A 21,292-nucleotide genomic window follows, 5' to 3' on the forward strand; every position below is an offset into this window, starting at 1 on the left:
TCTGAGGAAAGCGGATTAAGGACGGAGTTCACTGACACTGCGTTTTGAGAAAGATGGAAAGGAAAAAGAAGCCCTTCAGTAAACAACAAAGCTCTCCTTTACAAATGCTGGTTTCCCAAGGTGGAAAATACACAAACTGATTTCCGTGCCCTCAATTTTCCCTCTCCCCACCGCCACCAAATCAGAAGTAAAACGGAGCCCTGAAGTCCTCTAGGCGCGCCTCTAAATGACCCCTCGGAAGAGCGGTATGGGTGATGTCATCGCAGCGCGACGACAGGAAGTAAGCTCCAGGGCTGCGGTGCTGCGCGGAGTCCGGAGCTCCTGAGTCTGACAGCACCGCGATCTCCTCTCCCATCTTCTTCTCGCCGCCATGGATAATGCCTGCGAGTCGCCCACGGAAAAAGGTGGAGAGACAGAGGAGTCAGATGAGACGGCCGCTGCTCCTGGGGGCCCGGGGGTTACTGACACGGACGGAATCCCGGAGGAAACTGACGGAGACGCAGATGGGGAATTGAAAGAGGCCTCGGCTGAAGAAGGCGAGGTAGGGAGAGATGTGTTGATGAGGCCGGAGGAGTTGTGTCACTGGCTGCTTGACAGGCTTCTTGCTTGGTCCCTCCCAAGCTAAGATAGTCGAACTCACCATGACCCTTTAGATCTGCCATCGCGGGGTTGGGGGGAGAGAGGAGACAAAACCTTCAGAGCCGGTTCAGTTCCAGAGACCCAAGCACTGGGTCAATATTTTTAATCCCTGCCCTTAGGCGTTAAAGCTACTTCTAAGGGAATTTCAAATAGCCTCTTGGTTTTCCTGGTGAGGAAATTGAGGTCAATGCCAATCGACACTGAAACTTAGGGCAAAAGCTAGAACCCAGGATTCCTAGTACCACTTTCACCCCAATATGGTTTCTTAGATATTGCTTAAGCGTAACTTTGTCATTATAGGCTGCAGAGTCGTTAAAGGGAGACTTTGAGGTAGGTACTAATTTAGTCACGTTCTTATCCTCTTGGGACATTTAACTGCTACCAGTGACCTGGGTGCTAATGTCCAAGGGTCTCTATAGCACCAAACCTATCAATTGTGCCATCTCAAGAATTCAGCAATGTTGTTCCGCTGAGCATCAGTCAGGATACTAGAATCTCAGCGTTCTCTAGGTTCCATTTCTAAAGGTAGAATCTTGGGGTCTTAGAGCTATAATTCCTGTTTGAATGTAAGTGTGAGAGCATGGGTGAAGACATTGGATTAAATGGAAACAGCCTTTCAGAGCATAAAGTTGTATGAAAATATATAAAGTTAAGAACTTTTAGAAAAAGAAAAATGTGACAAAACTACTTTAAGAAGGAACTTTTAGAACAGATCTCAAGGACAGAAAGGATTTAAGTAATAATTAGCTTAGTCCAGTAAAAAGCTCACTACATACAGAAATTTGCACCTAGAAGATAAAAAAAATTTTTGATGCTTCTGAAACACTTTTTTAAATTGATCATATACCAGACCACAAAGAAAAGCATAAATCCTTAAAAGTAGAAATCATAACAGATCATATCCTGTTAGTACAGTGCAATAGAACCTGAAATTAACAACAAAAATTTTCTCCCACTCCAACTCCCTCCAAAAAACTAACACCTGGACATTTTAAACTAGTTTCTAAATAGCCTTTGGATTAAAGAAATTAACAAAGAGAATGCCACATCAAATCCAATGGGATTTGACGAAAACTTTATTTAAAGAAAAATTCATAACCTTACATATTTTTACTAACAAACAAGAGATATTGAAAATAAGCACCCAGCTCAAGAAACCAGAAAAAGAACAAAATAAACCAGAAGAATGTAGGAGCAAGGAATTAATCGGGATAAAAGTAGATGTTAATGAATTAATGCTTTAAAAACATAAACAATAAAATGAAGACCTGGTTATTTGAAATGTAAATGTACAACATTATGAAATAAGAAAGGGCTATAGGCACTGATATGGAGATCTTTAAGCTTTAAGAAAATTTGATGTTCAAGTTTAGACCAAGTAATTTTGAAACTTCAAGAAAAATAGCTCATTTTTAAGGATAATATAAATCACCAAAATTGAAGCACAAAGAAGTTAGAAAATTTGTATATATCAGTAACTAGAGAAGAAGTTGAAAAGGTTGTTAAAGATTTACTGCCTTCGCTCTCACGTACTTCTCATATTCCTGTATGAGTTTAAATGTGAGTTTCTCTTTAAGGAAACAGAAGTTAAATCTCATTAATGAGGTTTGTTGTATCCTTAGATTCTATATTGTTGGAGGGGATGAAGTTTGGATTTTTTTTGTTGTCATTATTAAACAGATATTAAACATCTAGAATGAGTAAAACAATGGTAAATATTTATGTGAGGAGAGATAAATAAGAGACAAACCTATCTTCAAAAAGTTGTGAGTCTAGGGGCTTCCCTGGTGGCGCAGTGGTTAAGAATCCGCCTGCCAGTGCAGGGGACAGGGGTTCGAGCCCTGGTCCGGGAAGATCCCACATGCCGCGGAGGAACGAACTAAGCCTATGTGCCACAGCTACTGAGCCTGCGCCTAGAGCCCGCGAGCCACGACTACTAAGCCCGCGTGCCTAGAGCCCGTGCTCCGCAACGAGAGAAGCCACCGCAATGAGAAGCCCGTGCACCGCAACAAGGAGTAGTCCCCAATTGCTGCAACGAGAGAAAGACCGCGCGCAGCAACAAAGACCCAATGCAGCCAAAAATAAAGAGAACTAAAAAATAAATAAATAAAGTTCTCAGTCTAGTAATGGGAAGTAAATATTTGCATGATACAGTGGTATTGAAAGTTAGGAAGAAAAGAGCACTACATGTGGGAGAAGCTCACTTAAAAGTCACAAATTCAAAAAAACACTGCTTTGATGAGAAGGTACCTCCTTTTTAATATTCTTTCCACATGGAATCATCATCAGTAAAGAGATCTATAGATTTAGAGGAAGAAGAGCTGGCTGGGTGGAGAGGACTTTTCTGACATCCCCTCTAAAGAATGAGGTCAGAAGAAGGGGATCAGGGGGAGAGTGGTTTTCATGATCCTTGGCACTACATTGCCCTTGTAAACAGATGACTGGAACTAGGATCATAGCTAACCTGGAAAACTGGACTATTTAGTAGGTTTTCTTTCTACAGCTGGGCTAAAAACTCCTTTAGGAGAGACAGGGTAGCTTATATTTTGATGGTACAGCCAATGCCTGGAACCAAAAAACTACAGAGATAAGTGGATTTGTTGTGTTGTAATGAGAAATGATGTCTTCTTACCTTACCCAAGTCTGGGAAGTAGGCCAAATATATAAAGGGTTTCTTTTGTCTTCTTAGCTCAAGAGTCAGGATATCTCAGATTTAACAGCAGTTGAAAGGGAAGACTCATCATTACTTACTCCTGCAGCCAAAAAACTGAAAATAGATACCAAAGAAAAGAAAGAGAAGAAGCAGAAAGTGGATGAAGATGAGATTCAAAAGATGCAGTAAGTCACTCTTCTGATCTTTCCCCTTTCAAGGCTCTAACCTGACCACACAAAGTTAATACATTTTTCTTGTCCTTAAATTTTTCTTTTCTTTTTTAAACTCAAAAGAAAATAAAGCAATTAATATTGCATTATGTTATGGTATAGAAAATATAAGTAAAAATAAAAATATCACCATACCACCAAAATAAACACTGTTAATATTTTGATATATATTCACCAAGATATTTTCTTTACATATATATATCTATAAATAAAATTAAATTTAAAATTCCAAAGATGTTAAAGACTGTTTGTAACCTGTTTTCCACATTATATATGGTAAATGTTTTCCATGTCAATAATTATACATCTAGGTCATAATTTTCTTCAAAATGGAAATAGCTTTGTTATGTTTTCTGATTGTAAAAATGGGATAGGTTCATTGCAAATAATTCAGAAAATACAGAAAAATAGAAAAAATAATTGCTTATAATTCCACCACCCAGAGTTTACCCAGGGTATATATTTGGGTATATACCTTTTCAGATATATTCTTTAATGTTTGATATATCAGTATATAGCTAAATATTTTCATGTCAGTAAATATGCCCATAAATCATCATTTTTAATGGCCACATTGTATTCCATTATATGGATGAACTATAATGTAACCTATGTCTGTAGTTGTTCTGGGTTTTTTTTCTTCCTCTTTTGACAACATTATGATCAACATCTTTGAGCACATCTTTGCGTACTTGTCCATTTACTTCCTAAAATAAACTCCTAGAAGTGTAATTGGTAGTTTAAACAGTATGAACATTTTCAAAGGATTTTCATTTGTATTTCAGATTCTCCAAAAAGGTTGTTGCACCTCACAGTCTACCAGCATGCATGAGTTTGTGTCCTCCCATCCTCACTAATACCATGCTTTTTAATACTTCTTTATCTGTTTTATGAAAAATGTTAATCTTGCTTTAGTTCATCATTTTAATTTCTTTAGTTAATACTGAAGCTTAAGTTTTTTCCTCTCTATATATTGGCCATTGGTATATTTTGTAAATTTCCTATTCACTTCCTTTGCTCATTTTCTAAAATTGGTATGGCCATCTTTTAATTTATTTGAAAATTTAACTATATATTAAGATTATTAACCCTTTTCCATATGTTTTATAAAATTTCCCCTTAATCTGTTAATGTTGGAAACTACTGGTTTGAATATAAATTTACATATTAAATTTTTATCTTTAATGTGAAGTGTAGTGAGGTAGCCTTATGGGGAGAGAGAGCCTAATGCTGAAAACATAACCTGTATAGTGTGATTCAACGACCCAACATTGTTGTTTTTGTTCTTAGTGAAGTAAGAAAGGAACTTGCATTTCACTTATTGTCAAGTTCCGTAAGAGTAGAAATGCTTTCTCTTCATTCCTCATAAACACTAAGCCTAATACTATTGATCCCTTGAAAAATTTATTTTTTAGATATCTGAGACTTGCTTTTATTGACATAATAATATATATCTTAAGTATTCATTCTTATAAGTGAACTTAATTACCTGAATCTTTGTCTAGAATCCTGGTTTCTTCTTTTTCTGAGGAGCAGCTGAACCGTTATGAAATGTATCGCCGGTCAGCTTTCCCTAAGGCAGCCATTAAAAGGGTAAGGATGGACTACCACACTCATTTCCATGAGCTATGAGAACTGAATGAGACTCAACAGCTGTATCCATTGGCATTTTGAAGTGAGGTGTTAGGCAAGTTGGTGGAACATTTAGGCAGGAAAATAAAAATAGCATGCCCCTCAATAATCTGACCAGTTGTAATTTTGTATTCTAGGGATAGGGTCTCAACAAATAGAATAGGCCATTATACACCTGAATCCTTTTGTTTTACTGGTGTCAATTTCAGATCCAGCCTTTAGTGAACTCTTTCAGTGCAGAGCTCTTATGGGTACTATGTTCCAAAGCCAGTCCTTGACTACCTTAATCACAGTCTTTTGTCCTTCTTTCAAGCTGATCCAGTCCATCACTGGTACCTCTGTGTCTCAGAATGTTGTTATTGCTATGTCTGGTATTTCCAAAGTTTTCGTCGGGGAGGTGGTAGAAGAAGGTGAGTGGTGTTGGTCTAAATACTGGATTGAGCCTGTGGTGGTCTTATTTCCAAGAATATCTATAGTGAGGGACTTATTAAGGCACCAGTGGTGGTTTCCATTTACACTAGAAAGGGAGCCTTGCATTCAGGAGAGCATGAACATTATTCCTTGAAAGTTTCAATACTGAAAGGCCTGGAAACACCTAGGAAATCTGCCCTCCTGATTCCTGTCCTCAGCCCAGGGTGACAGAAACAGACTTTGTATTTTCCTCCAATGGATTTTGCTCAATTCTGCTGCCAAAAGTAAAGATACAAAAAAAAGCAATCACTGGGGCTGACCAGTGTGGTACGGTGAGTAGTTGTCCCTGATGTTATGATCCCTGGGAACTGCCCCCTGTCCATCAAGTAAAGAACCTGGCTGCTGCCCATTGCTAATTTCTAGCTGGTGAAATACCTATTCTTTTAAGGAGAAGATATGTTTTAAACTGTTGCCTATGATAAAACCTGATGTGGGATATACTAAAGCTAACATGATACATTTTATAGCATTCTCTTAAGAAGGGAAAATGTCTTGGTTTATTTCTTTAGCAAGCTTAAGAAGAGTTAATGAGAATTACAGGACTCAAAAGGATTATAATGCATAAGCTCTTGTGTGATAATGAAACTCTCTCCTTGCCCTCTGTTTAGCACTGGATGTGTGTGAGAAGTGGGGAGAAATGCCACCGCTACAACCCAAACATATGAGGGAGGCTGTTCGGAGGCTGAAGTCGAAGGGGCAAATTCCCAACTCGAAGCACAAAAAAATCATCTTCTTCTAGACCAAAGTCTAGAAGGGCCTCGTACTGAAGGAAGAAGTACTCATTCCAGACTTCCTATTGCATGAGACTCTCTGCACTGGTGCTTTAGTATCTCGGTCCTCGAAGGATTCCATGATGCTTTAATGTCTTTCTCAAAACTCTGATATTCATTACACCTTGAAGGCATGCAGCCTGTTTCATACTTGCCTTGACTAAATATTGGGACCTCTGAGGGCATTTTGAGGCATTTAACTATTACTGGCTAGTTGGAAGAAGAAAGGTTGATGAGGCTTAAGCATCTTCTGGACAGGAACGCTGCTTTCAGAAAGAAAACCCTTCCAAGACGATTTGACGGTTTCACATTGAAGCCTGAAGTTGCAATGACTTAGGTTGTTTCTTACATTTGGTTTTAAGTAAATGAAACAATCAGAAACTTTTGACTTGTGATACTCTACCGTGAAGGACACGGTGACAGCAGGAGTAGTGGAATAGTCTGTCCTTGTAAACATTTTGGTGAGTGATCATTAAACTGTTTTCCAACTTGCCATGTGTGCGTTCATTTTCTGTCAAGCAGGTTGGAATGGTGGGGAGAAGTTCAAAGTTCTTTTTTGGTGTCAGAATAAAACTGGTCTTGGCTTTTTTGTGAAAATTTGAGCCCTCCCCATTTCCTACCAGAACCATTAAAATTTTATCCATAAAAGAGTACTTAAAGTACTTAAAAACAATGTAAAAACCCATATGTTTCAATTGCTATAAACAGATATACCAGAACCAATACTGTTTAATAAGTTTAATTTGCTTTTTTCAAGTGGTTCACAGAACCAGTACACTCAAGGTTTGATTAGATACCGCAACATTAATATTTCCCAATACTGACCAATATTCCAGTTCATTGGATACATTCTCATTGTTTTCCTCACGTAGAGGGGAATGGAGTGACCTTTTATTGACAGTGATTAGCAGTAATAAGGCTACTGTAATATAATTGGCAATCCCCAAGAATTCTTTCCTCTCAATCATTTGGTGTCATAACGAGAGGGGTTTTGAAGCTGTTCTCTTTTGAAGCTTTCCTGAGCATGTCTTAGTAAAGATTCCAATTCTGTTTAGCACCCTGAGTGGGGGAAACAGCTTGGACACACAAAGTTGGGCAAATCTGGATTTTATTATCTTACATTAAAACTCATGGCTTTAAACGTGTAGTTAGCCAATGGAGAAGACACTTCAGTAGTGTATTCCACAAAGAAACGCTGTAAGACTCAGGCTAAATCTTGACCAAAAACTAATATATTGAAGGGAAAAACAAAAACAGATCTTCTCTCAGCTCTCAGAGGGAGCTTTTTAAGTGGTTATAAGAACTATACCTATTGCAATTTGAGATACTGGATAAGGCTGAAATTTACAAATAATAAAGAAGGAAGTACACATCCCAAGTCTAGCCACTTAGCAAAGCCTCATAGTTTAAGGTTATCTGAGAGTGTTTCCCCTTGTATCTGTTGTAAGAGAGGGAGAGAGTAATCCCCATTCAACAACAGCTACTATCCATACCTACCCAGAGGTGAATGGGAATATTCCTATTCTAGCAGAAGGTGGGGGAAGATCCTGGGGAAGGCCGTAGTCCCTGAAAGGATAGGACATCACACCAGAATCTCTTGAAACACAGTAATTACTGTGGTAAATCACAAGGCAATGACACAGCTCTTGCAGTTCTCAAATAACCAGTTGTCATCCTACTAGCTTGTGTAGCAATGTTGTTTCCATAGTTTTGTGATATTACTATAACTGTTTTTGGAAGTTTAGGCAAGTATTAAATAGGGGAGAGAAAAAAAAAAAACCCCTGAACTAGCCTATGGGGAAACTGATGTAAATGGGTTAAATGGAAGCATTTAAGTTATGGAGTATGTGAGGGGTGGCTTATCCCTTGTATATTCCATAGACAGGAACCATTCCTTTCAGAACCATGAAAAAGGGTACGTAAAGGTTGAGGCCTGTGGCAAAATGAGGGTCAGATTAAATACACAGCAAAAAGCAGCCATCATGAGAATAGAACCTACTCCTTCTGTCTTAAGTCTAATAGACTAGGTTAATAATTATTCCAGTGAGTTGAAAACAGAATTTGAGATTGATAACCGTTCCTGCAGCTCAGCTAAGAGAGATTTAAACCAGTCCATATGCACTAAAGCACATCTCTAGTATATCCGTGTCAACAGGGACTCTAGACAATCATAGATGATACGTAGTTGTAAATGCTTCACAGCTGAAATGGTGATGTGCGGTGGCTGAAGTCTTTTGAGGGATAGCGGTGCTATCACTCCAGACATTTTCTTGAGGTATTGTTATTTCTTGTTCACAGAGTCTTAGAGCTCCAAGGCAGAAATTGTAAGCAGTCCAAAGGAGCTGATACTACTATGTTTTCCTTCCGTCTTTTTCCTTTACGTTTATCCTGAGGACTACCAACAAGGTCACATTTCTTCATTATGAAAGTCGTTCTTCCCCCAATGAATAGGAGTATGAAGTTATACAAGATGATTTTTACTAAAATTCCATGGGACATTGACCCCAACCACATTTCCTGAGGCAGGAACTTCAAGATAACAATGCCCAAAGCTGTCACATAAGGAAATTCAAATTCTAGGGTTCCATTTGTTACATGGACGAGAGCGCCAGAGAGCCCAGAAACCTGACTGAGCTCTGCTCATTAAAGGGGTGAGCCTCAGTGCTTGCCAGATTTGTTTCTATTGCCTCGCACCAAGCACAAGCTTAAAGTGAGGGTGTACCAAGCAATTCTTTGCATGGAGGGACACAGTGGGTAGAAGAGGAGGTGAAGGGAAGAGAATCAGAATGTGATTTTATACCAATTCAGGTGAACCTAAGGTTGAATAATTCTATTTTCTGGCTACTGGCCCTCCCTCCTCCCCCTTTAAACACATTAGAAATGCCATACTTGAGAGGAGCAGTGATTCTTTTTGTTCATCACTCTGCCTTTGAAAAAGGCACTTAAGGGGGAGTCTGTGGAGGGATGCAGTTACCCTCTCTGTTGTATATCACCAAATAGCCCTAGTTTTCCATAATTCCTTTTGGAAAACCATCATGCAAGGATTCCTCTTAAACCTTCTGTACCCATACAGTTTCTGCCAGCACCACTTCTTGAACAATGACCCCTAGAAGTTTCTGATTTGCTACGAGAAGTGCTTTCTTTTACCTAAGGCTAATAGGTGCAGCCCTAGAGCTAGTATTTTGGGACCTGAAGAACATGTCCCTGCTCTTGACTGAATATCTGATCTAACACTACCCTCAACTTTCATCTTTTCAGAACTGGAGCCAACATTTTAAAGATGTGTCCACATGTGGAAGTACCTCTACCACCTGATAATTTTTGCTGTTCTCTGGACCTTTCCTCTCTTCACCATATACTTTGTAAATAAGGTCACTAGAAGTGCACAGATAAAGACATTACCACGGCCTTGCATGAGGTGCTGTTTTCTGTGTTGGCTCCACGTGCCCTTCCTGATGATGCAGTCGGGCTTTTGGCCACAGCAGCACACTGACCCCTCCTCACTCTCAGCAATGCTTAGGTTTCTTTCCTGAGTTCTAACAGAGCTCACTGCCTCGCTGGTTGCTGATTCTCCCATAAGTGCGTTACTTCACACTTACCTACACAGAACCTCACCTTCACTTTCCTGAGCATTCACAGCCCAGTTTGTGAATCTTCTGCAATTTCACTTTTGTTTTTTCAATTTCTTCTGGTTTATCTTTCACTGCCTGGAAGCAGTGACATTTGATTGCACTGTAATATCCTACTTTCAGGTTATTTATAAAATTCTTAAATAAGGTTAAACCAAGCATCAACCCATAGGGAACTTACCCTGTTAACATTCTCTCTAGAAAGGTGTTTATTTTTAAGTCTCTGCGTTGTTTCCTAAGCATGACAGAACATTCCCATAATCTCATAGTAATTGTTGTTTTTAAGATTGCCTTAGTGAAGAACCACAACAAAAAGTCTGTAAAAGTCTGAGCAAATTAGATCTTGTTCCTTCTTGAACACATATTTCTTTTTATCCTCAAAAAACTAGAATATACAAGTCAGGCATGATTTCCCATAAAGGAAACCATTTTATCTTTCCTTCAGTAGGTCATGTGTGATTAAGACTTTAGTGACACTACTAAATCACTATTTTGCCATCTTGCCAATTCAAGGTGAGTTAGCTGATGAACTTCTGTCCAACACAGCCTGAAGTATATCACAGGGCAGTATGGATGAAGATAGAGTGTTGGTAAAGAATTCGGTAGTAAAGAAAGAGGGGGGAAATAGCTCTTTCATCAGGCAGGGGCAAAACCTAGCTAGGTTGAAGGGTTTTGTTTTGCTTTGTCTTTTACTTAAGTCAAACTAACATGATTTTAAAAAGCCACAGTGATAGAGGGGGGTGAGAGGAAACAGGCTGAGATGTTAACGTTACAGTTTAAAACACATTTTCAGCTCCCAAACCACCAAGTGCTAACGAGAGTGCTGGTAGAAAGTCATAGTGCTGGGAAAGCAGGTGTGCCAGGGACCCCAGGGAGACAGGAAATAACCTGTGAGGTGCAGCTGTGGAAGAGAGACAGGACACGGCCAGCAACAGCGGCGCAGAACCAAGCTCCCCTACCGACCCTCACCATGTCATGCCTTCAACCTAGCTCAGGGTGAATAGTTTCTTCTTAAATTTCAAACAGATTGCGTTATAGAAGGGAAAGGTGATACAAGTGAGCTGCTACTGTTGTTTACTTCCTACCACAGCATCACAGCGATGAAAGCATCACAGAAAGAAAGCTTAACCCTGAAAAATCTGATTGTAATATGAGCCAAGATGACGTGAGCTTGGATTCCTTTCCAAACAAGGCAGAATCCATGTCTCATTTATTCTTGTACCTCCCCAGGCTCCTGCGTTGCTGGCTATTTCCTGTTCCACTCTACTACCGTGGCCGAAGCTCAGGCCAAGGACTTCTCAGGTCCACTACAGGAAGCTCTGGAACATAGAATCTTTGGTGGCTCTGTGGGTGACCAGCTGAGGAGATGGGTACTCTGCCTTGTTCACACAGGCGGAGCAAGCAAATGTCTCTGCTGTGAAACCAGACGGTGAAATGACCCTACAGTGTTGAGGAGATTCCGCCTAGTGTGCAGAGGGCCAAAAGGCTTTATACAGGAAAGACGTGATGCCTGAGCCACGCACAAAGCTGCCCCCAACTTCCTGGAACATGGTAATACTTTGCCCTGTCTTCCATCCAAGTCAGAACTGCTAGTAGAAAGGACACCACGAGGAGTGAGTTGAGCATCCTTAGCTGACTTGTCCAACACTGGATGGTGCCTGTCGCAGGTGGTGCGATTGCTGGTGATCTCCTCCTCTCTCCTTGGCACAGATGGCTGAGCCATTGCTGTCAGAGCTCAAAGAGGGGGTTATATTTCCTAATCTCCTGAAGAAGTTTTTCTTTGTCCTGGTTGGCATGAGCCAATGCTTGTTTAGTTTCTATAAGTTCCTTTTGTAGGGTAGGCAGTTCTTGCACCTGAGGAACAATTAGTAATTCACAGTGAATGAATAAGGTTAACACACCTTGCAGAAACATCCAGTAAGGGAACGAGGAGGAAGAATTCAAGCAGAACAACCCAAAAGTTTGGTCAATGATCAAGAGAACCCAACTAGATATTTTCTAAGAGCCTAAACCCTTCTTCTGAGTTCATCAGTTGCAGGGACAGCAACAGGTGGAAGATGTCATCAGCAACTATTCACCTCCAGCTCCTGACTTACATCCTCTGTTCAGCACTTCTAGAAGCTGCTGCTAGGTGACAGGAGCCCAGACCGCCCAGCTGTACCCAGCACAAGTAACCTTTTCAGCCCTCTGGGTTTTCCCAGCTTCTGTGATTACAGCCCCTAAGGGTTTATGGGAAAGGTACTGTTCAGTTATATCCTCACCTGTGGGCCAAAAGCCTCCCCTGTGGGCACCAGAAACACCTGTTCTTTGGGGGGCTGCCTCTTCTCACTTTTAAGTACTTCGGCTGATGGTCTGTCCTGAGCAGCAGCTGGAAAAAAGTAAAGGTTCTAAATGACAAGCTGCCAGCAACACGCAGACTATTCCTAGTTGTCACCTATTCCCTTACAGGAGCAAAAAGGCAGAGAAGCCGGGAGGCTGACAAGCCCAACTCACCGCCAATGTGGAACACACCATCGTCACTCCGCTTCAGCACAACGTGCTCCATGGCTAGAGTGATGGGGATGGGGCCTGGAGAGGTCGGATAGATGGGGGGGATATCGTCCTATAGGAAAGAGAGAAACCACATGATGCCCCCAACCAGCTCAGAGCAACTTAGGTAACAAGCCATGCTTCTACCATTGAGCTGGAAGCACTTTTATGTCAAATGTATGTTTATCCATACATTCTTGCGAGATGTGAGAGGCATAATTGAGTCTCTCCGACTCTAGAGGTGGTGAGACTGAGGATCTGATAACCTAATGGGCCTGCACAGTCATGCTGCATGCCAAGGGTCAGGGCTAGAGACAAGATCCCCTCACTTGAACCCAGGACTCTTTGCCAGAAACACATTTTTATGTACTACTGTAACACTGACAAAGAATGCTAATATGCATTTCCTCACTTGATCCTCACCACATTTTACAGGGACAGGAGAAGTTAACAGCTGTCACTGCCAGAATCCCTTGCCTGACAAAGTCTAGGGTAAAACCCAAAAGTTCCTCTCACCTTTAGAGTGATCCTGGAGTTCAGGAGCTCAATCTGCATGGGAACTACCAGTGGGATCTCCTCATCCTCCAAGAAGGGCCCCAGGCCACTGAGCACCGAAGTGAGCAGCTCAAGGTCACAGCCCTGAAGCAAGAAACGCAGGAAGCCATTCTGTGTGGCCAGAGGGGAATGAACAGCTGCACCAGGCCCCACCTCAAAGCGAAGGCCTACAGCTGGCCTGATGTGGCCAGTCTTCAAAGTTGAGGCTTCCTGAAAGCTTGTGCCTTTGAGAAGAAAGACAGAAGGAAAACATATGAATTAATTACTAGCCAGTGATTGCTCTAAGTACTTTATATATATTTAATATTCCTAACAACCCTGGGCCAGAAGTATTATTATCATTCCCATTTTAGAGATGAAAGAACTACGGCACAGAGGGTAACTTGCCCAAAGTAACACAACTTGTAAGTAGCAAGGATACGATTTGCACGCAGGCAGCCTGACTGCAGACTGTGGGCTTGGCTACTTTGCTCTAATGCCTCTCATGACAGAAGGGATGTTAAGGACCAATAAAAAGCTGGTCTTGCTATGAATCAGAGGCACTGGGCTGATGGCCAAGGTAAAGCTTTTAAAACAGAGGACCCTTGGGAATTCCCTGGCAGTCCAGTGGTTAGGACTCGGTGCTTTCACTGCTGTGGCCCAGGTTCAATCCCTGGTCAGGGAACTAAGATCCTGCAAGCCACACAGCACAGCCAAAAACAAACAAACAAGCAAACAAACAAACAGAGGACCCTCAACTCTGCTGTATTTGATCACCTCTTCCTTTCTCCAAGTCTTGGTCTTCTCACCTCTCTCTGAGGAAGCCAAGCGGGATCTATGCTAATTTACTCAAACCGCATAAAGAATAATCTCAGGTGTAGCCAAGGCTATGAAACAACTTACATACCTATATAAATGCAAATTGGTACAACCATTCTGGAAAACAAATTGGCATTATCTACTAAGGTTAAAGCTATACCTACCCTAATGACCTAACAATTATTTCCTCAGGAATATAAACCTGGAGAAACTCTCCAACATACATATCAGGAGACATGTACAAGGATGGGCATGTCAAGACAACCCTATTTGAAATAGCAAAAAAACTGGAAACAACCCAAATGTCTGTTCAGAATAGACTGAAGAAGTAACTAGAGTAATGGGTACAAGAGATATTTTGGGGGTGATGGTGATGGTTGTAGAACTCTGTAAGCTTACTAATATTTATCAAATTGTATACTTACAAGGAGTGAATTTCATAGTACGCATAAGCAGTTTTTAAGAAAGCAAAAAGTGGTATATTTCTGCAATAGAATATTATATAGTAGTAAAAATGAATAAATTATACCTAACTCAACAACCTAGAAGAATCTGAAGAATATCATGGTACTTGAAGGAAGCAAATCACAAAATAATACAAACTATGATTCCATTTAGAAAAACCTGAAAAACTGCAAAGCTAAATAATACACTGATACAAACACATGCAGAAGAATTGTAAAGCAAGAGAATGAGAAATACAAAATTCAGGACAGCGATTCCCTATGATAGGTGAGAGGCAAGAGGAAGGTTCTGGAGAGGGACTCCCGGGGACTTCAAAGTTAATGGTACTGTTCTATTTACTAAACTAGGTAGTGGGTACATGGGTTCATTGTATTGTTGTTATTTTATACCATATATATATTTTATAAGTATTCTTTTAGTATCTACTCAATATTTTAAAAAAATTTTTTAAACAAAGCATGTAGCATAAGCCCAGATTTTTCCTGCCATCTTTTAAAGTATAAATGATAATTCACATCAAAGGACTGAATCAGAAGTTCCCTGATCAGATATAGCTTGATATTAGCAGCCTCACAAAGAAGTGGACACAGTCCTCATGTATAAGCATAAGGAGCACCTGGGAGGTGAGGATGGAGACTAGCCTACTGAGTACAAAACCCCAGAAAGAGCTCTGGGAGAGGCTCCTTGCAAGAAGGAGGCTTCATTAGACTTCTTCCTCCCCTTAATGGCTGCTGGAGAGAAGCGCCAAGGGCTTGGCACTAAGGTAGCTGCCCTTGGAGCACAGTGACAGGAGCAAGTTAAGCTATGGATGCCCCAGAAAAATCCCACCAGCTCTCCTGCAATCGCACCATCCTCACCTGGGCACTGTCCATGCAGGAACTGCCAGAGTCCCACGGTGCCTAGCTGCTGGAGGGTCAGCTCCTCTGCTTGCAGGGCCACAGTCAGGTCCTCACCACGTACCTCAATCCCCAAAGACACCTCATTCACCTTCAGGACCAGAACTGAAACCTGTAAAAGGAGACTCCCTTAGCTGAGTCCCAAGCTTCCAGCTTAGAGCCTACCCTCTGCAGAGAAGAAAGTAGAACAACTGACCAGGTGAAGATGGAGGTCTTCCCCACTGGGTGAGGCTGAACTGTTGGCCTCTGGTGACCCCTGGCCATAACTATCTGCAACAGGGCTCCCTTGAACACCAGCACTGTCTAAGACATTGGGAAGAGATCCTGGTGGAAGAGATTCTGGACCAGACTCTGAATAAGAAAGATAACAAAAGAATTTGAGAGTCAAAAAATTCTATTCAAATCCAATCTCTAAAAACAGTGACAACTGTGAAAACAAAACATTTATGACACTCATGAGACAACTGGAAATTTGAAGACTAACTAGATATTTAATGAATTTAGGGAATTATTGTTAATTTTTAAAAGGACAATGGTATTTGGTCACCTTAAAGAAAGTCTGTAAATGGAAGCAACCTAAGTGTCTATGGACGGATAAATGGTTAAACAAAATGTGGTATAAACATACAACAAATAATGGTCTTAAAAAGGAAGGAAATTCTGACACATGCTACATACAACGTAAATGAACCTTAAGGACATTTTATGTGAAATGAAACAAGCCAGTCACGTATGGTTCCATTTATGTGAGGTACCCAGAGTCGTCAAATTCATAGAGACGGAAAGTAGAATGGTGATTGCCAGGGGCTGGTGGAAGAGGGAATGAGGAGTTATTGTTTAATGGGTATAGAGTTTTGCAAGATGAAAGAGCTCTGGAGATGTATAGTGGTGACGGTTGTGCAATGATTTGAAGGTAATTAATGCTACTAAATTATAGTTTTAAATAGTTAAGATGGTAAATTTTATGTTATGTGTATTGTATTTTACCATAATTTTTTTAAATTTTTAATATTTTAAAAATTTGTGTTTTCTAGAGATGCATAATGAAAATATTTATGGATAAAATGATATGTTTGGGATTTGCTCCAAAATAATATGGGAGGAAGGGAAGTGGGCAGAAGAATATATAAAACAAGAATGGCCATGAGTTCTTAATATCTGAAGCTAGGTAATGGGTATATGAAGGTTCGCTATTTGATTCTGTCTATTTTTAAATATTTGGATTTTCCCATAAGAAATTAATAATAATAACAAAACAAACATGGATATATACCATCCAGCTTAAGAAACAGTACATTCTCTTTTTATTTTCATTTAGATACTCTTAAGGGGCGAATTTTAAAGTTTTCATTTCAATAAGCTGAAAGAACTAGTGTTAACTCCTAGTGGTGATTAATCTAATGCCTAAAGGTTACTTGTTTTATCATAGACAAAAAGCTCCTAGTTATTTTCCAACAATAAAATACATAGTTTAGGCAAAGAGTAGACAACAAACACACACACCATTGATACAGCCACAGAATTAGTCTTACCGCCACAGCTACATGGCTGTAAGACTAGCGCTCTCTTCTTTGAGTGTTGTTCTGTGATAAAGGTCAAGTACTAATCAATAACCTAGAAGATGTGGGGATAAAGTCAGCACCACAAATCCACTAAAATTTCTCTCTTCTTTTGGTTTTTTGATTAAGAAAATGTCTACTTTATCAAATCTCAGCTCCTTTTGCATCCTGCTGGTCTGAATACAGGCATCAGAAAGAACACTCTTGGGGCTCTACAACTCTGCCCGGCTCTGCTTCCACCTACCAGACTCCAAGAGCATCACAAAGCTCTCACTGCCATCACTGTCCACTGAAATCCGGTCTTCAGGGCCACTGTTATCCAATGAGACACCATCAAATGACTGCTGAGATACTGTCCTCTTCATGGAGAAAAATCGGAGTCGGGCAGCACCTCCACTTACTGGGGCTGCCACCCCCTCATCTATCTTGGCCATGGGCTCCCTGTTTAAAAAACAAAAACAAAACCCACAAATGTGGCTTAGGAGGTATGTTGTTCCATTCCCTTGCAATACCCGTCCTTTTCAGCCCAGACCGTTACTGTATACATAAACTTTGATGTCAACTATTACCTGCTACAAGACCATTTTTCAACTGCTGGCCCTTCTGAATCCTCATATTCCAGCATTTCAAACTGCATAGGCAGTTCTCCCATATCAAACGTCAAGGTTATTCAGGGTCATCCCATGTACAGAAGAGACCAACTACCTACAGCCCTGGTGCTTATGAATGGTACCTGAAACCCATGTTCATTCCTCAAGTACTTACTGAATAACCTCTGCATACAAGGCACCATACAAGGCACCGGGCAGTGGTGGGGAGTGATGAATAAGACATCCCCTGTCCTCAAAGAATGTACATTCTATCAGGAGAGAGGAGACTTATACACAAATAACCTTATATGGTAGTAAGTCACACACACCGTAAGAGGGACAGGGGTACAAGCCAAAGGCTAGGCAATACCAAAGAGGGGAAAGGATGAAGAGAACGGCTCTGTGGAAAGAGATGATGTTTGAGGTGGTCCTTGAAGGACTGTGAAAGAGATGACGAAGAGGGCCTTCCATGGGGAAGAAACAGCATGAGCAAAGGCATGGAGTCAGAAAACGAAATGTACCTTTGGAGACTAGTAAAGAGCTCAACTCAGCTGGAGCGGAAGTTTTGTTGGGGGAGAGCAATAGAAGATAAAGTTAGAAAGGTTTCTTTAAAGAAACCTTTAAAGACCTTATGTGCCCACCCTCCTATTTTATTTATAGGTGAAGAAACTGACTCAGTCCCAGTTAAAGGTAGAATTAAGAAGAACCCAAGTCTCTTAACTTCTTGCTAAGTGCTTTTTTCACTTTACCACATGAGTGGCAGCCAGATGATAGAAAACCCTGGACAAAAGATAATGCATGAAAGTGCTCTGAAAACTGTGAAGTGCAGGAGGTATACGGGAAATCTCTGTACTGTCTACTCAATATTGCTGTGAAGCTAAAACTGCTCTAGAAAATAAAGTCTATTTTAAAAAACTGTAAAGTGCCATGTGGATATATCATAATAACTGATTATGCCACACTAAGAAGTTCAAACTCAATTCAGGGAGAATAAAGAAAAAGCCAGAAGGCTTTAGAAAAGGGAAATAACAAGATCATACCTGTGGTTTAAGAAGTTTGACCTGGGACTTCCCTGGTGGCGCAATGGTTGAGAATCCGCCTGCAAATGCAGGGGACATGGGTTCAAGCCCCGATCTGGGAAGATCCCACATGCCGCGGAGCAACTAAGCTCGTGTCCCACAACTACTGAGCCTGCGCTCTAGAGCCCGCGAGCCACAACTACTGAGCCCGCGTGCCACAACTACTGAAGCCCGCACGCCTAGAGCCCGAGCTCTGCAACAAGAGAAGCCACCGCAACGAGAAGCCCACGCACCACAACGAAGAGTAGCCCCCGCTCACCGCAACTAGAGAAAGCCCGCGCGCAGCAACGAAGACCCAATGCAGCCAAAAATAAATAAATTAATTAATTAATTTAAAAAACAAGACGTTTGACCTGCCTTTTTCAAATATGCTAGAGAGGGAAAGATACCCAATGAGGAAATCAACTAATAGTTCACTAAAATAGTCCACATGTGGGAGCAGACAGGAAAAACGGATGTGAGACTCCCTAGAGCTGTGCTCCCAGCGTCATCCTCACAGGAACATTATCATCTAAAGGGGAACTCATTAGAAATGCAGCTTCTCAGGCTCCATCCCAGACCTACTGGACGAGGAACTCTGGGGACAGGGCTCAGCACTCTGTGTTTTAACAAGCCTCCAGATGATTCTGAAGCATGCTTAAGTTTAAAAGTATGGCCAGAACCTGACAAATGCCTGGAAGAGGCAGAGCTTGAATGAGCAAGAGAATGATGCCACCAAAAAAAGAAAGAAAAAGAGAACTGGCCGGGGGAGGGAGGGATAAGGAATTTAGTTTTATATATGTGAGGTTCAAGGCACCCCTGGGAGATCAATGTGGACCTATGGGCAGTAGATAGTTTTAAAGCAAGAGCAGGGGAGGGGAGGAAAGTCAGGACTGAAAATAAGGACTCTCACAGACGTGAGGAGATGGACAAAATAACCTAGAGAGAAAGTACAGCTGATCCTTGAACAACACGGGTTTGAACTGCACAGGTCCATTTATATGCATATTTTTTTCAAGAGTAAATACTATAGTATTGCACAATCCACAGATGGTTGAATCTGTGGATGCGTTGGAACCACACATATGCAGGAACCTCTTATAGGTAAGGCCAACTATAGGTTACATGCAGATTTTCAACTGCACAGAGATTCAGTGCTCCTAATCACCACATTGATCAAGGGTCAAATGTATTCAAAAATGCAGAGTGATATAAACCTTCTGAAAGTTTGGCAAATACATCAAGAACCTTAAAATGTTTGTAGTGTTTGACCCAGTAATTCCACTTCTGGGTTTTATTCTAAAGATTTAGATAAGCATAAAGAGTAATGTTCACAAAAATAGGGACGTTTAACACAGCCTTGGTTTTATTATTATATTTGCAAGAATATAATAGAGCAATTAAAAATTATATGTTCAAGTACCTCATGAATGGGAAACTATTCACAATAAATCATAAAGTGAATAAAATTGGAAATTTTCTATATTATATAGAAATAATATAAATACACAAATATTATAAAATAATATTTGTGTACTTTATATGAGTAGGCACATATAAGCATTCACATGGATACACAAATATGTGTCGAAAAATTGGAAGCAAACAGATGCAAATGTAAATAATGGCTATCTCTGGATAGTGTCATTACAAGTGACTGTTACGTTTTCTTCTTTATTCTTTTATTTTTCCACATTGTCAACGAAATGAACACAAATCATTTTTATAATTTAAAAAATAAAAATTATGACAAAAGTGATCAGAATATGGACAGCCTAGTGCTGTGGAACAGTTCCATTTACAGGATAAAAGGAAGAAGAGAGCAGCCAAGGGAAAGGAAAAGACTCCTTCCGAGAAGTGTGAGGAACTGGGTGGGTTACAAATGCCCAGAATGAACTGACCAGCAAGGCTGACTGCACAGAGGAGTCCTGGAAAAAGATGACTGAGAAAAGGCCACTGGCCTGAGCAGTTAGGAAGTCAGTGTTGGTGTTTCAAAAAGAGTTTGTATCACACACCTTTCTTTTCTCCTTTTTACTTCTCTTTTCCCATCTCCCTTACTCTTCTCTAATTAGAAAAGGTAGCACATTAGGTGACTGGGAGTCCAGGCTTTCAATCCTCACCCCACCACTCACAAGCTGTGTGATCTTGAGCAAGTTTCTTACCTCTCTGAGCCTCAGTTTTCTCATCTGTAAAATGTGGAGTGATATTAGGACCTGCCTTATAGGGTTCTTACAATAATTCAATGCATTAATATTGTAATATTTAGGACAAGGCCTGACACATAGAAAGTACTCAATAAATGTTGCCTAGTATTATTACGTAATTAATCCTTTAAGCTTTCCTTCTCTTTCCTCCTAGGCTATCTAGGCCTAGCAGGTACTAGTATACCCACAGGCATTGCTTTGAGACACACTTAAGAAAATCCACTTAGACAAAAGTTCTAAAGCCACTGATCTTCAAACCATGGTCCCCAAACCACGAAGTGTCCCAGCAAAGATTTCCCATAGTTTTCATTATCTTTCCTAAAACCACAGGCACCCATGGAAAAATCTATACCTTCCCACTCTTCTGACTGTGCATTTCTGTGTTTTCTGCTTACTCCCCACTGTAGCCCCGGCATCTAACACAGAGCCTGGCACACAGTAAGGGCTCAAAAAATACTTGTTGAACGGATGAGTGAAATTCTTCCTTCTCTATTACTCTGACAGATATTGATAAGGTGTACCAGAAAGAGCAAGGCCAAAGCCCTAGCTTTTCTAGTTATAAGATACAGGATCCATGGGCTCATCCTCTCTGAAGCTTCCATTTCCTCAGTTAT

The 21,292-nt window shown here is 40.7% G+C and overlaps 2 protein-coding genes across 3 annotated transcripts in view; one reads left to right on the forward strand and one right to left on the reverse strand.

The window, feature by feature from the left end:
* The first annotated feature begins 219 nt into the window (after positions 1–219).
* On the forward strand, positions 220–6,886 carry TAF11 (TATA-box binding protein associated factor 11). 2 transcript variants are annotated; one of them, XM_061195133.1, is made up of 5 exons: positions 235–541; positions 3,329–3,477; positions 5,028–5,115; positions 5,468–5,564; positions 6,234–6,886. In XM_061195133.1, the coding sequence occupies exons 1-5, from the start codon at positions 371–373 to the stop codon at positions 6,362–6,364; spliced, it is 636 nt and encodes a 211-aa protein (XP_061051116.1). In that variant the 5' UTR covers positions 235–370; the 3' UTR covers positions 6,365–6,886. The 2 variants fall into 2 exon arrangements, with proteins under 2 accessions (XP_061051117.1, XP_061051116.1); XM_061195134.1 differs by lacking the exon at positions 5,468–5,564 and having other exon boundaries at positions 220–541.
* A 3,592-nt stretch (positions 6,887–10,478) lies between these two features.
* Positions 10,479–21,292, reverse strand: part of BLTP3A (bridge-like lipid transfer protein family member 3A) — a 55,229-nt gene continuing 44,415 nt past the window's right edge. The window contains exons 15-21 of the mRNA XM_061195135.1: positions 17,071–17,267; positions 15,464–15,618; positions 15,229–15,379; positions 13,070–13,332; positions 12,518–12,626; positions 12,286–12,392; positions 10,479–11,878 (exon numbers count right to left, since the gene is read on the reverse strand). Of these exons, the coding sequence (XP_061051118.1) occupies positions 11,753–11,878; positions 12,286–12,392; positions 12,518–12,626; positions 13,070–13,332; positions 15,229–15,379; positions 15,464–15,618; positions 17,071–17,267 (1,108 nt within the window). The 3' untranslated portion in view covers positions 10,479–11,752. The remainder of the gene's footprint in view (positions 11,879–12,285; positions 12,393–12,517; positions 12,627–13,069; positions 13,333–15,228; positions 15,380–15,463; positions 15,619–17,070; positions 17,268–21,292) is intronic.

This window comes from Eubalaena glacialis, chromosome 7 (genome assembly GCF_028564815.1).
Source record: "Eubalaena glacialis isolate mEubGla1 chromosome 7, mEubGla1.1.hap2.+ XY, whole genome shotgun sequence".
Taxonomy (NCBI): Eukaryota; Metazoa; Chordata; class Mammalia; order Artiodactyla; family Balaenidae; genus Eubalaena; species Eubalaena glacialis.

Excerpts from the sequence above, each read along its gene's own strand:
- TAF11 (XM_061195133.1), top strand. The coding sequence starts at position 371 with ATGGATAATGCCTGCGAGTCGCCCACGGAAAAAGGTGGAGAGACAGAG. Across the intron at positions 5,116-5,467 it reads CTAAGGCAGCCATTAAAAGG|CTGATCCAGTCCATCACTGG; the intron begins GTAAGGATGGAC and ends CCTTCTTTCAAG. Across the intron at positions 5,565-6,233 it reads CGGGGAGGTGGTAGAAGAAG|CACTGGATGTGTGTGAGAAG; the intron begins GTGAGTGGTGTT and ends CCCTCTGTTTAG.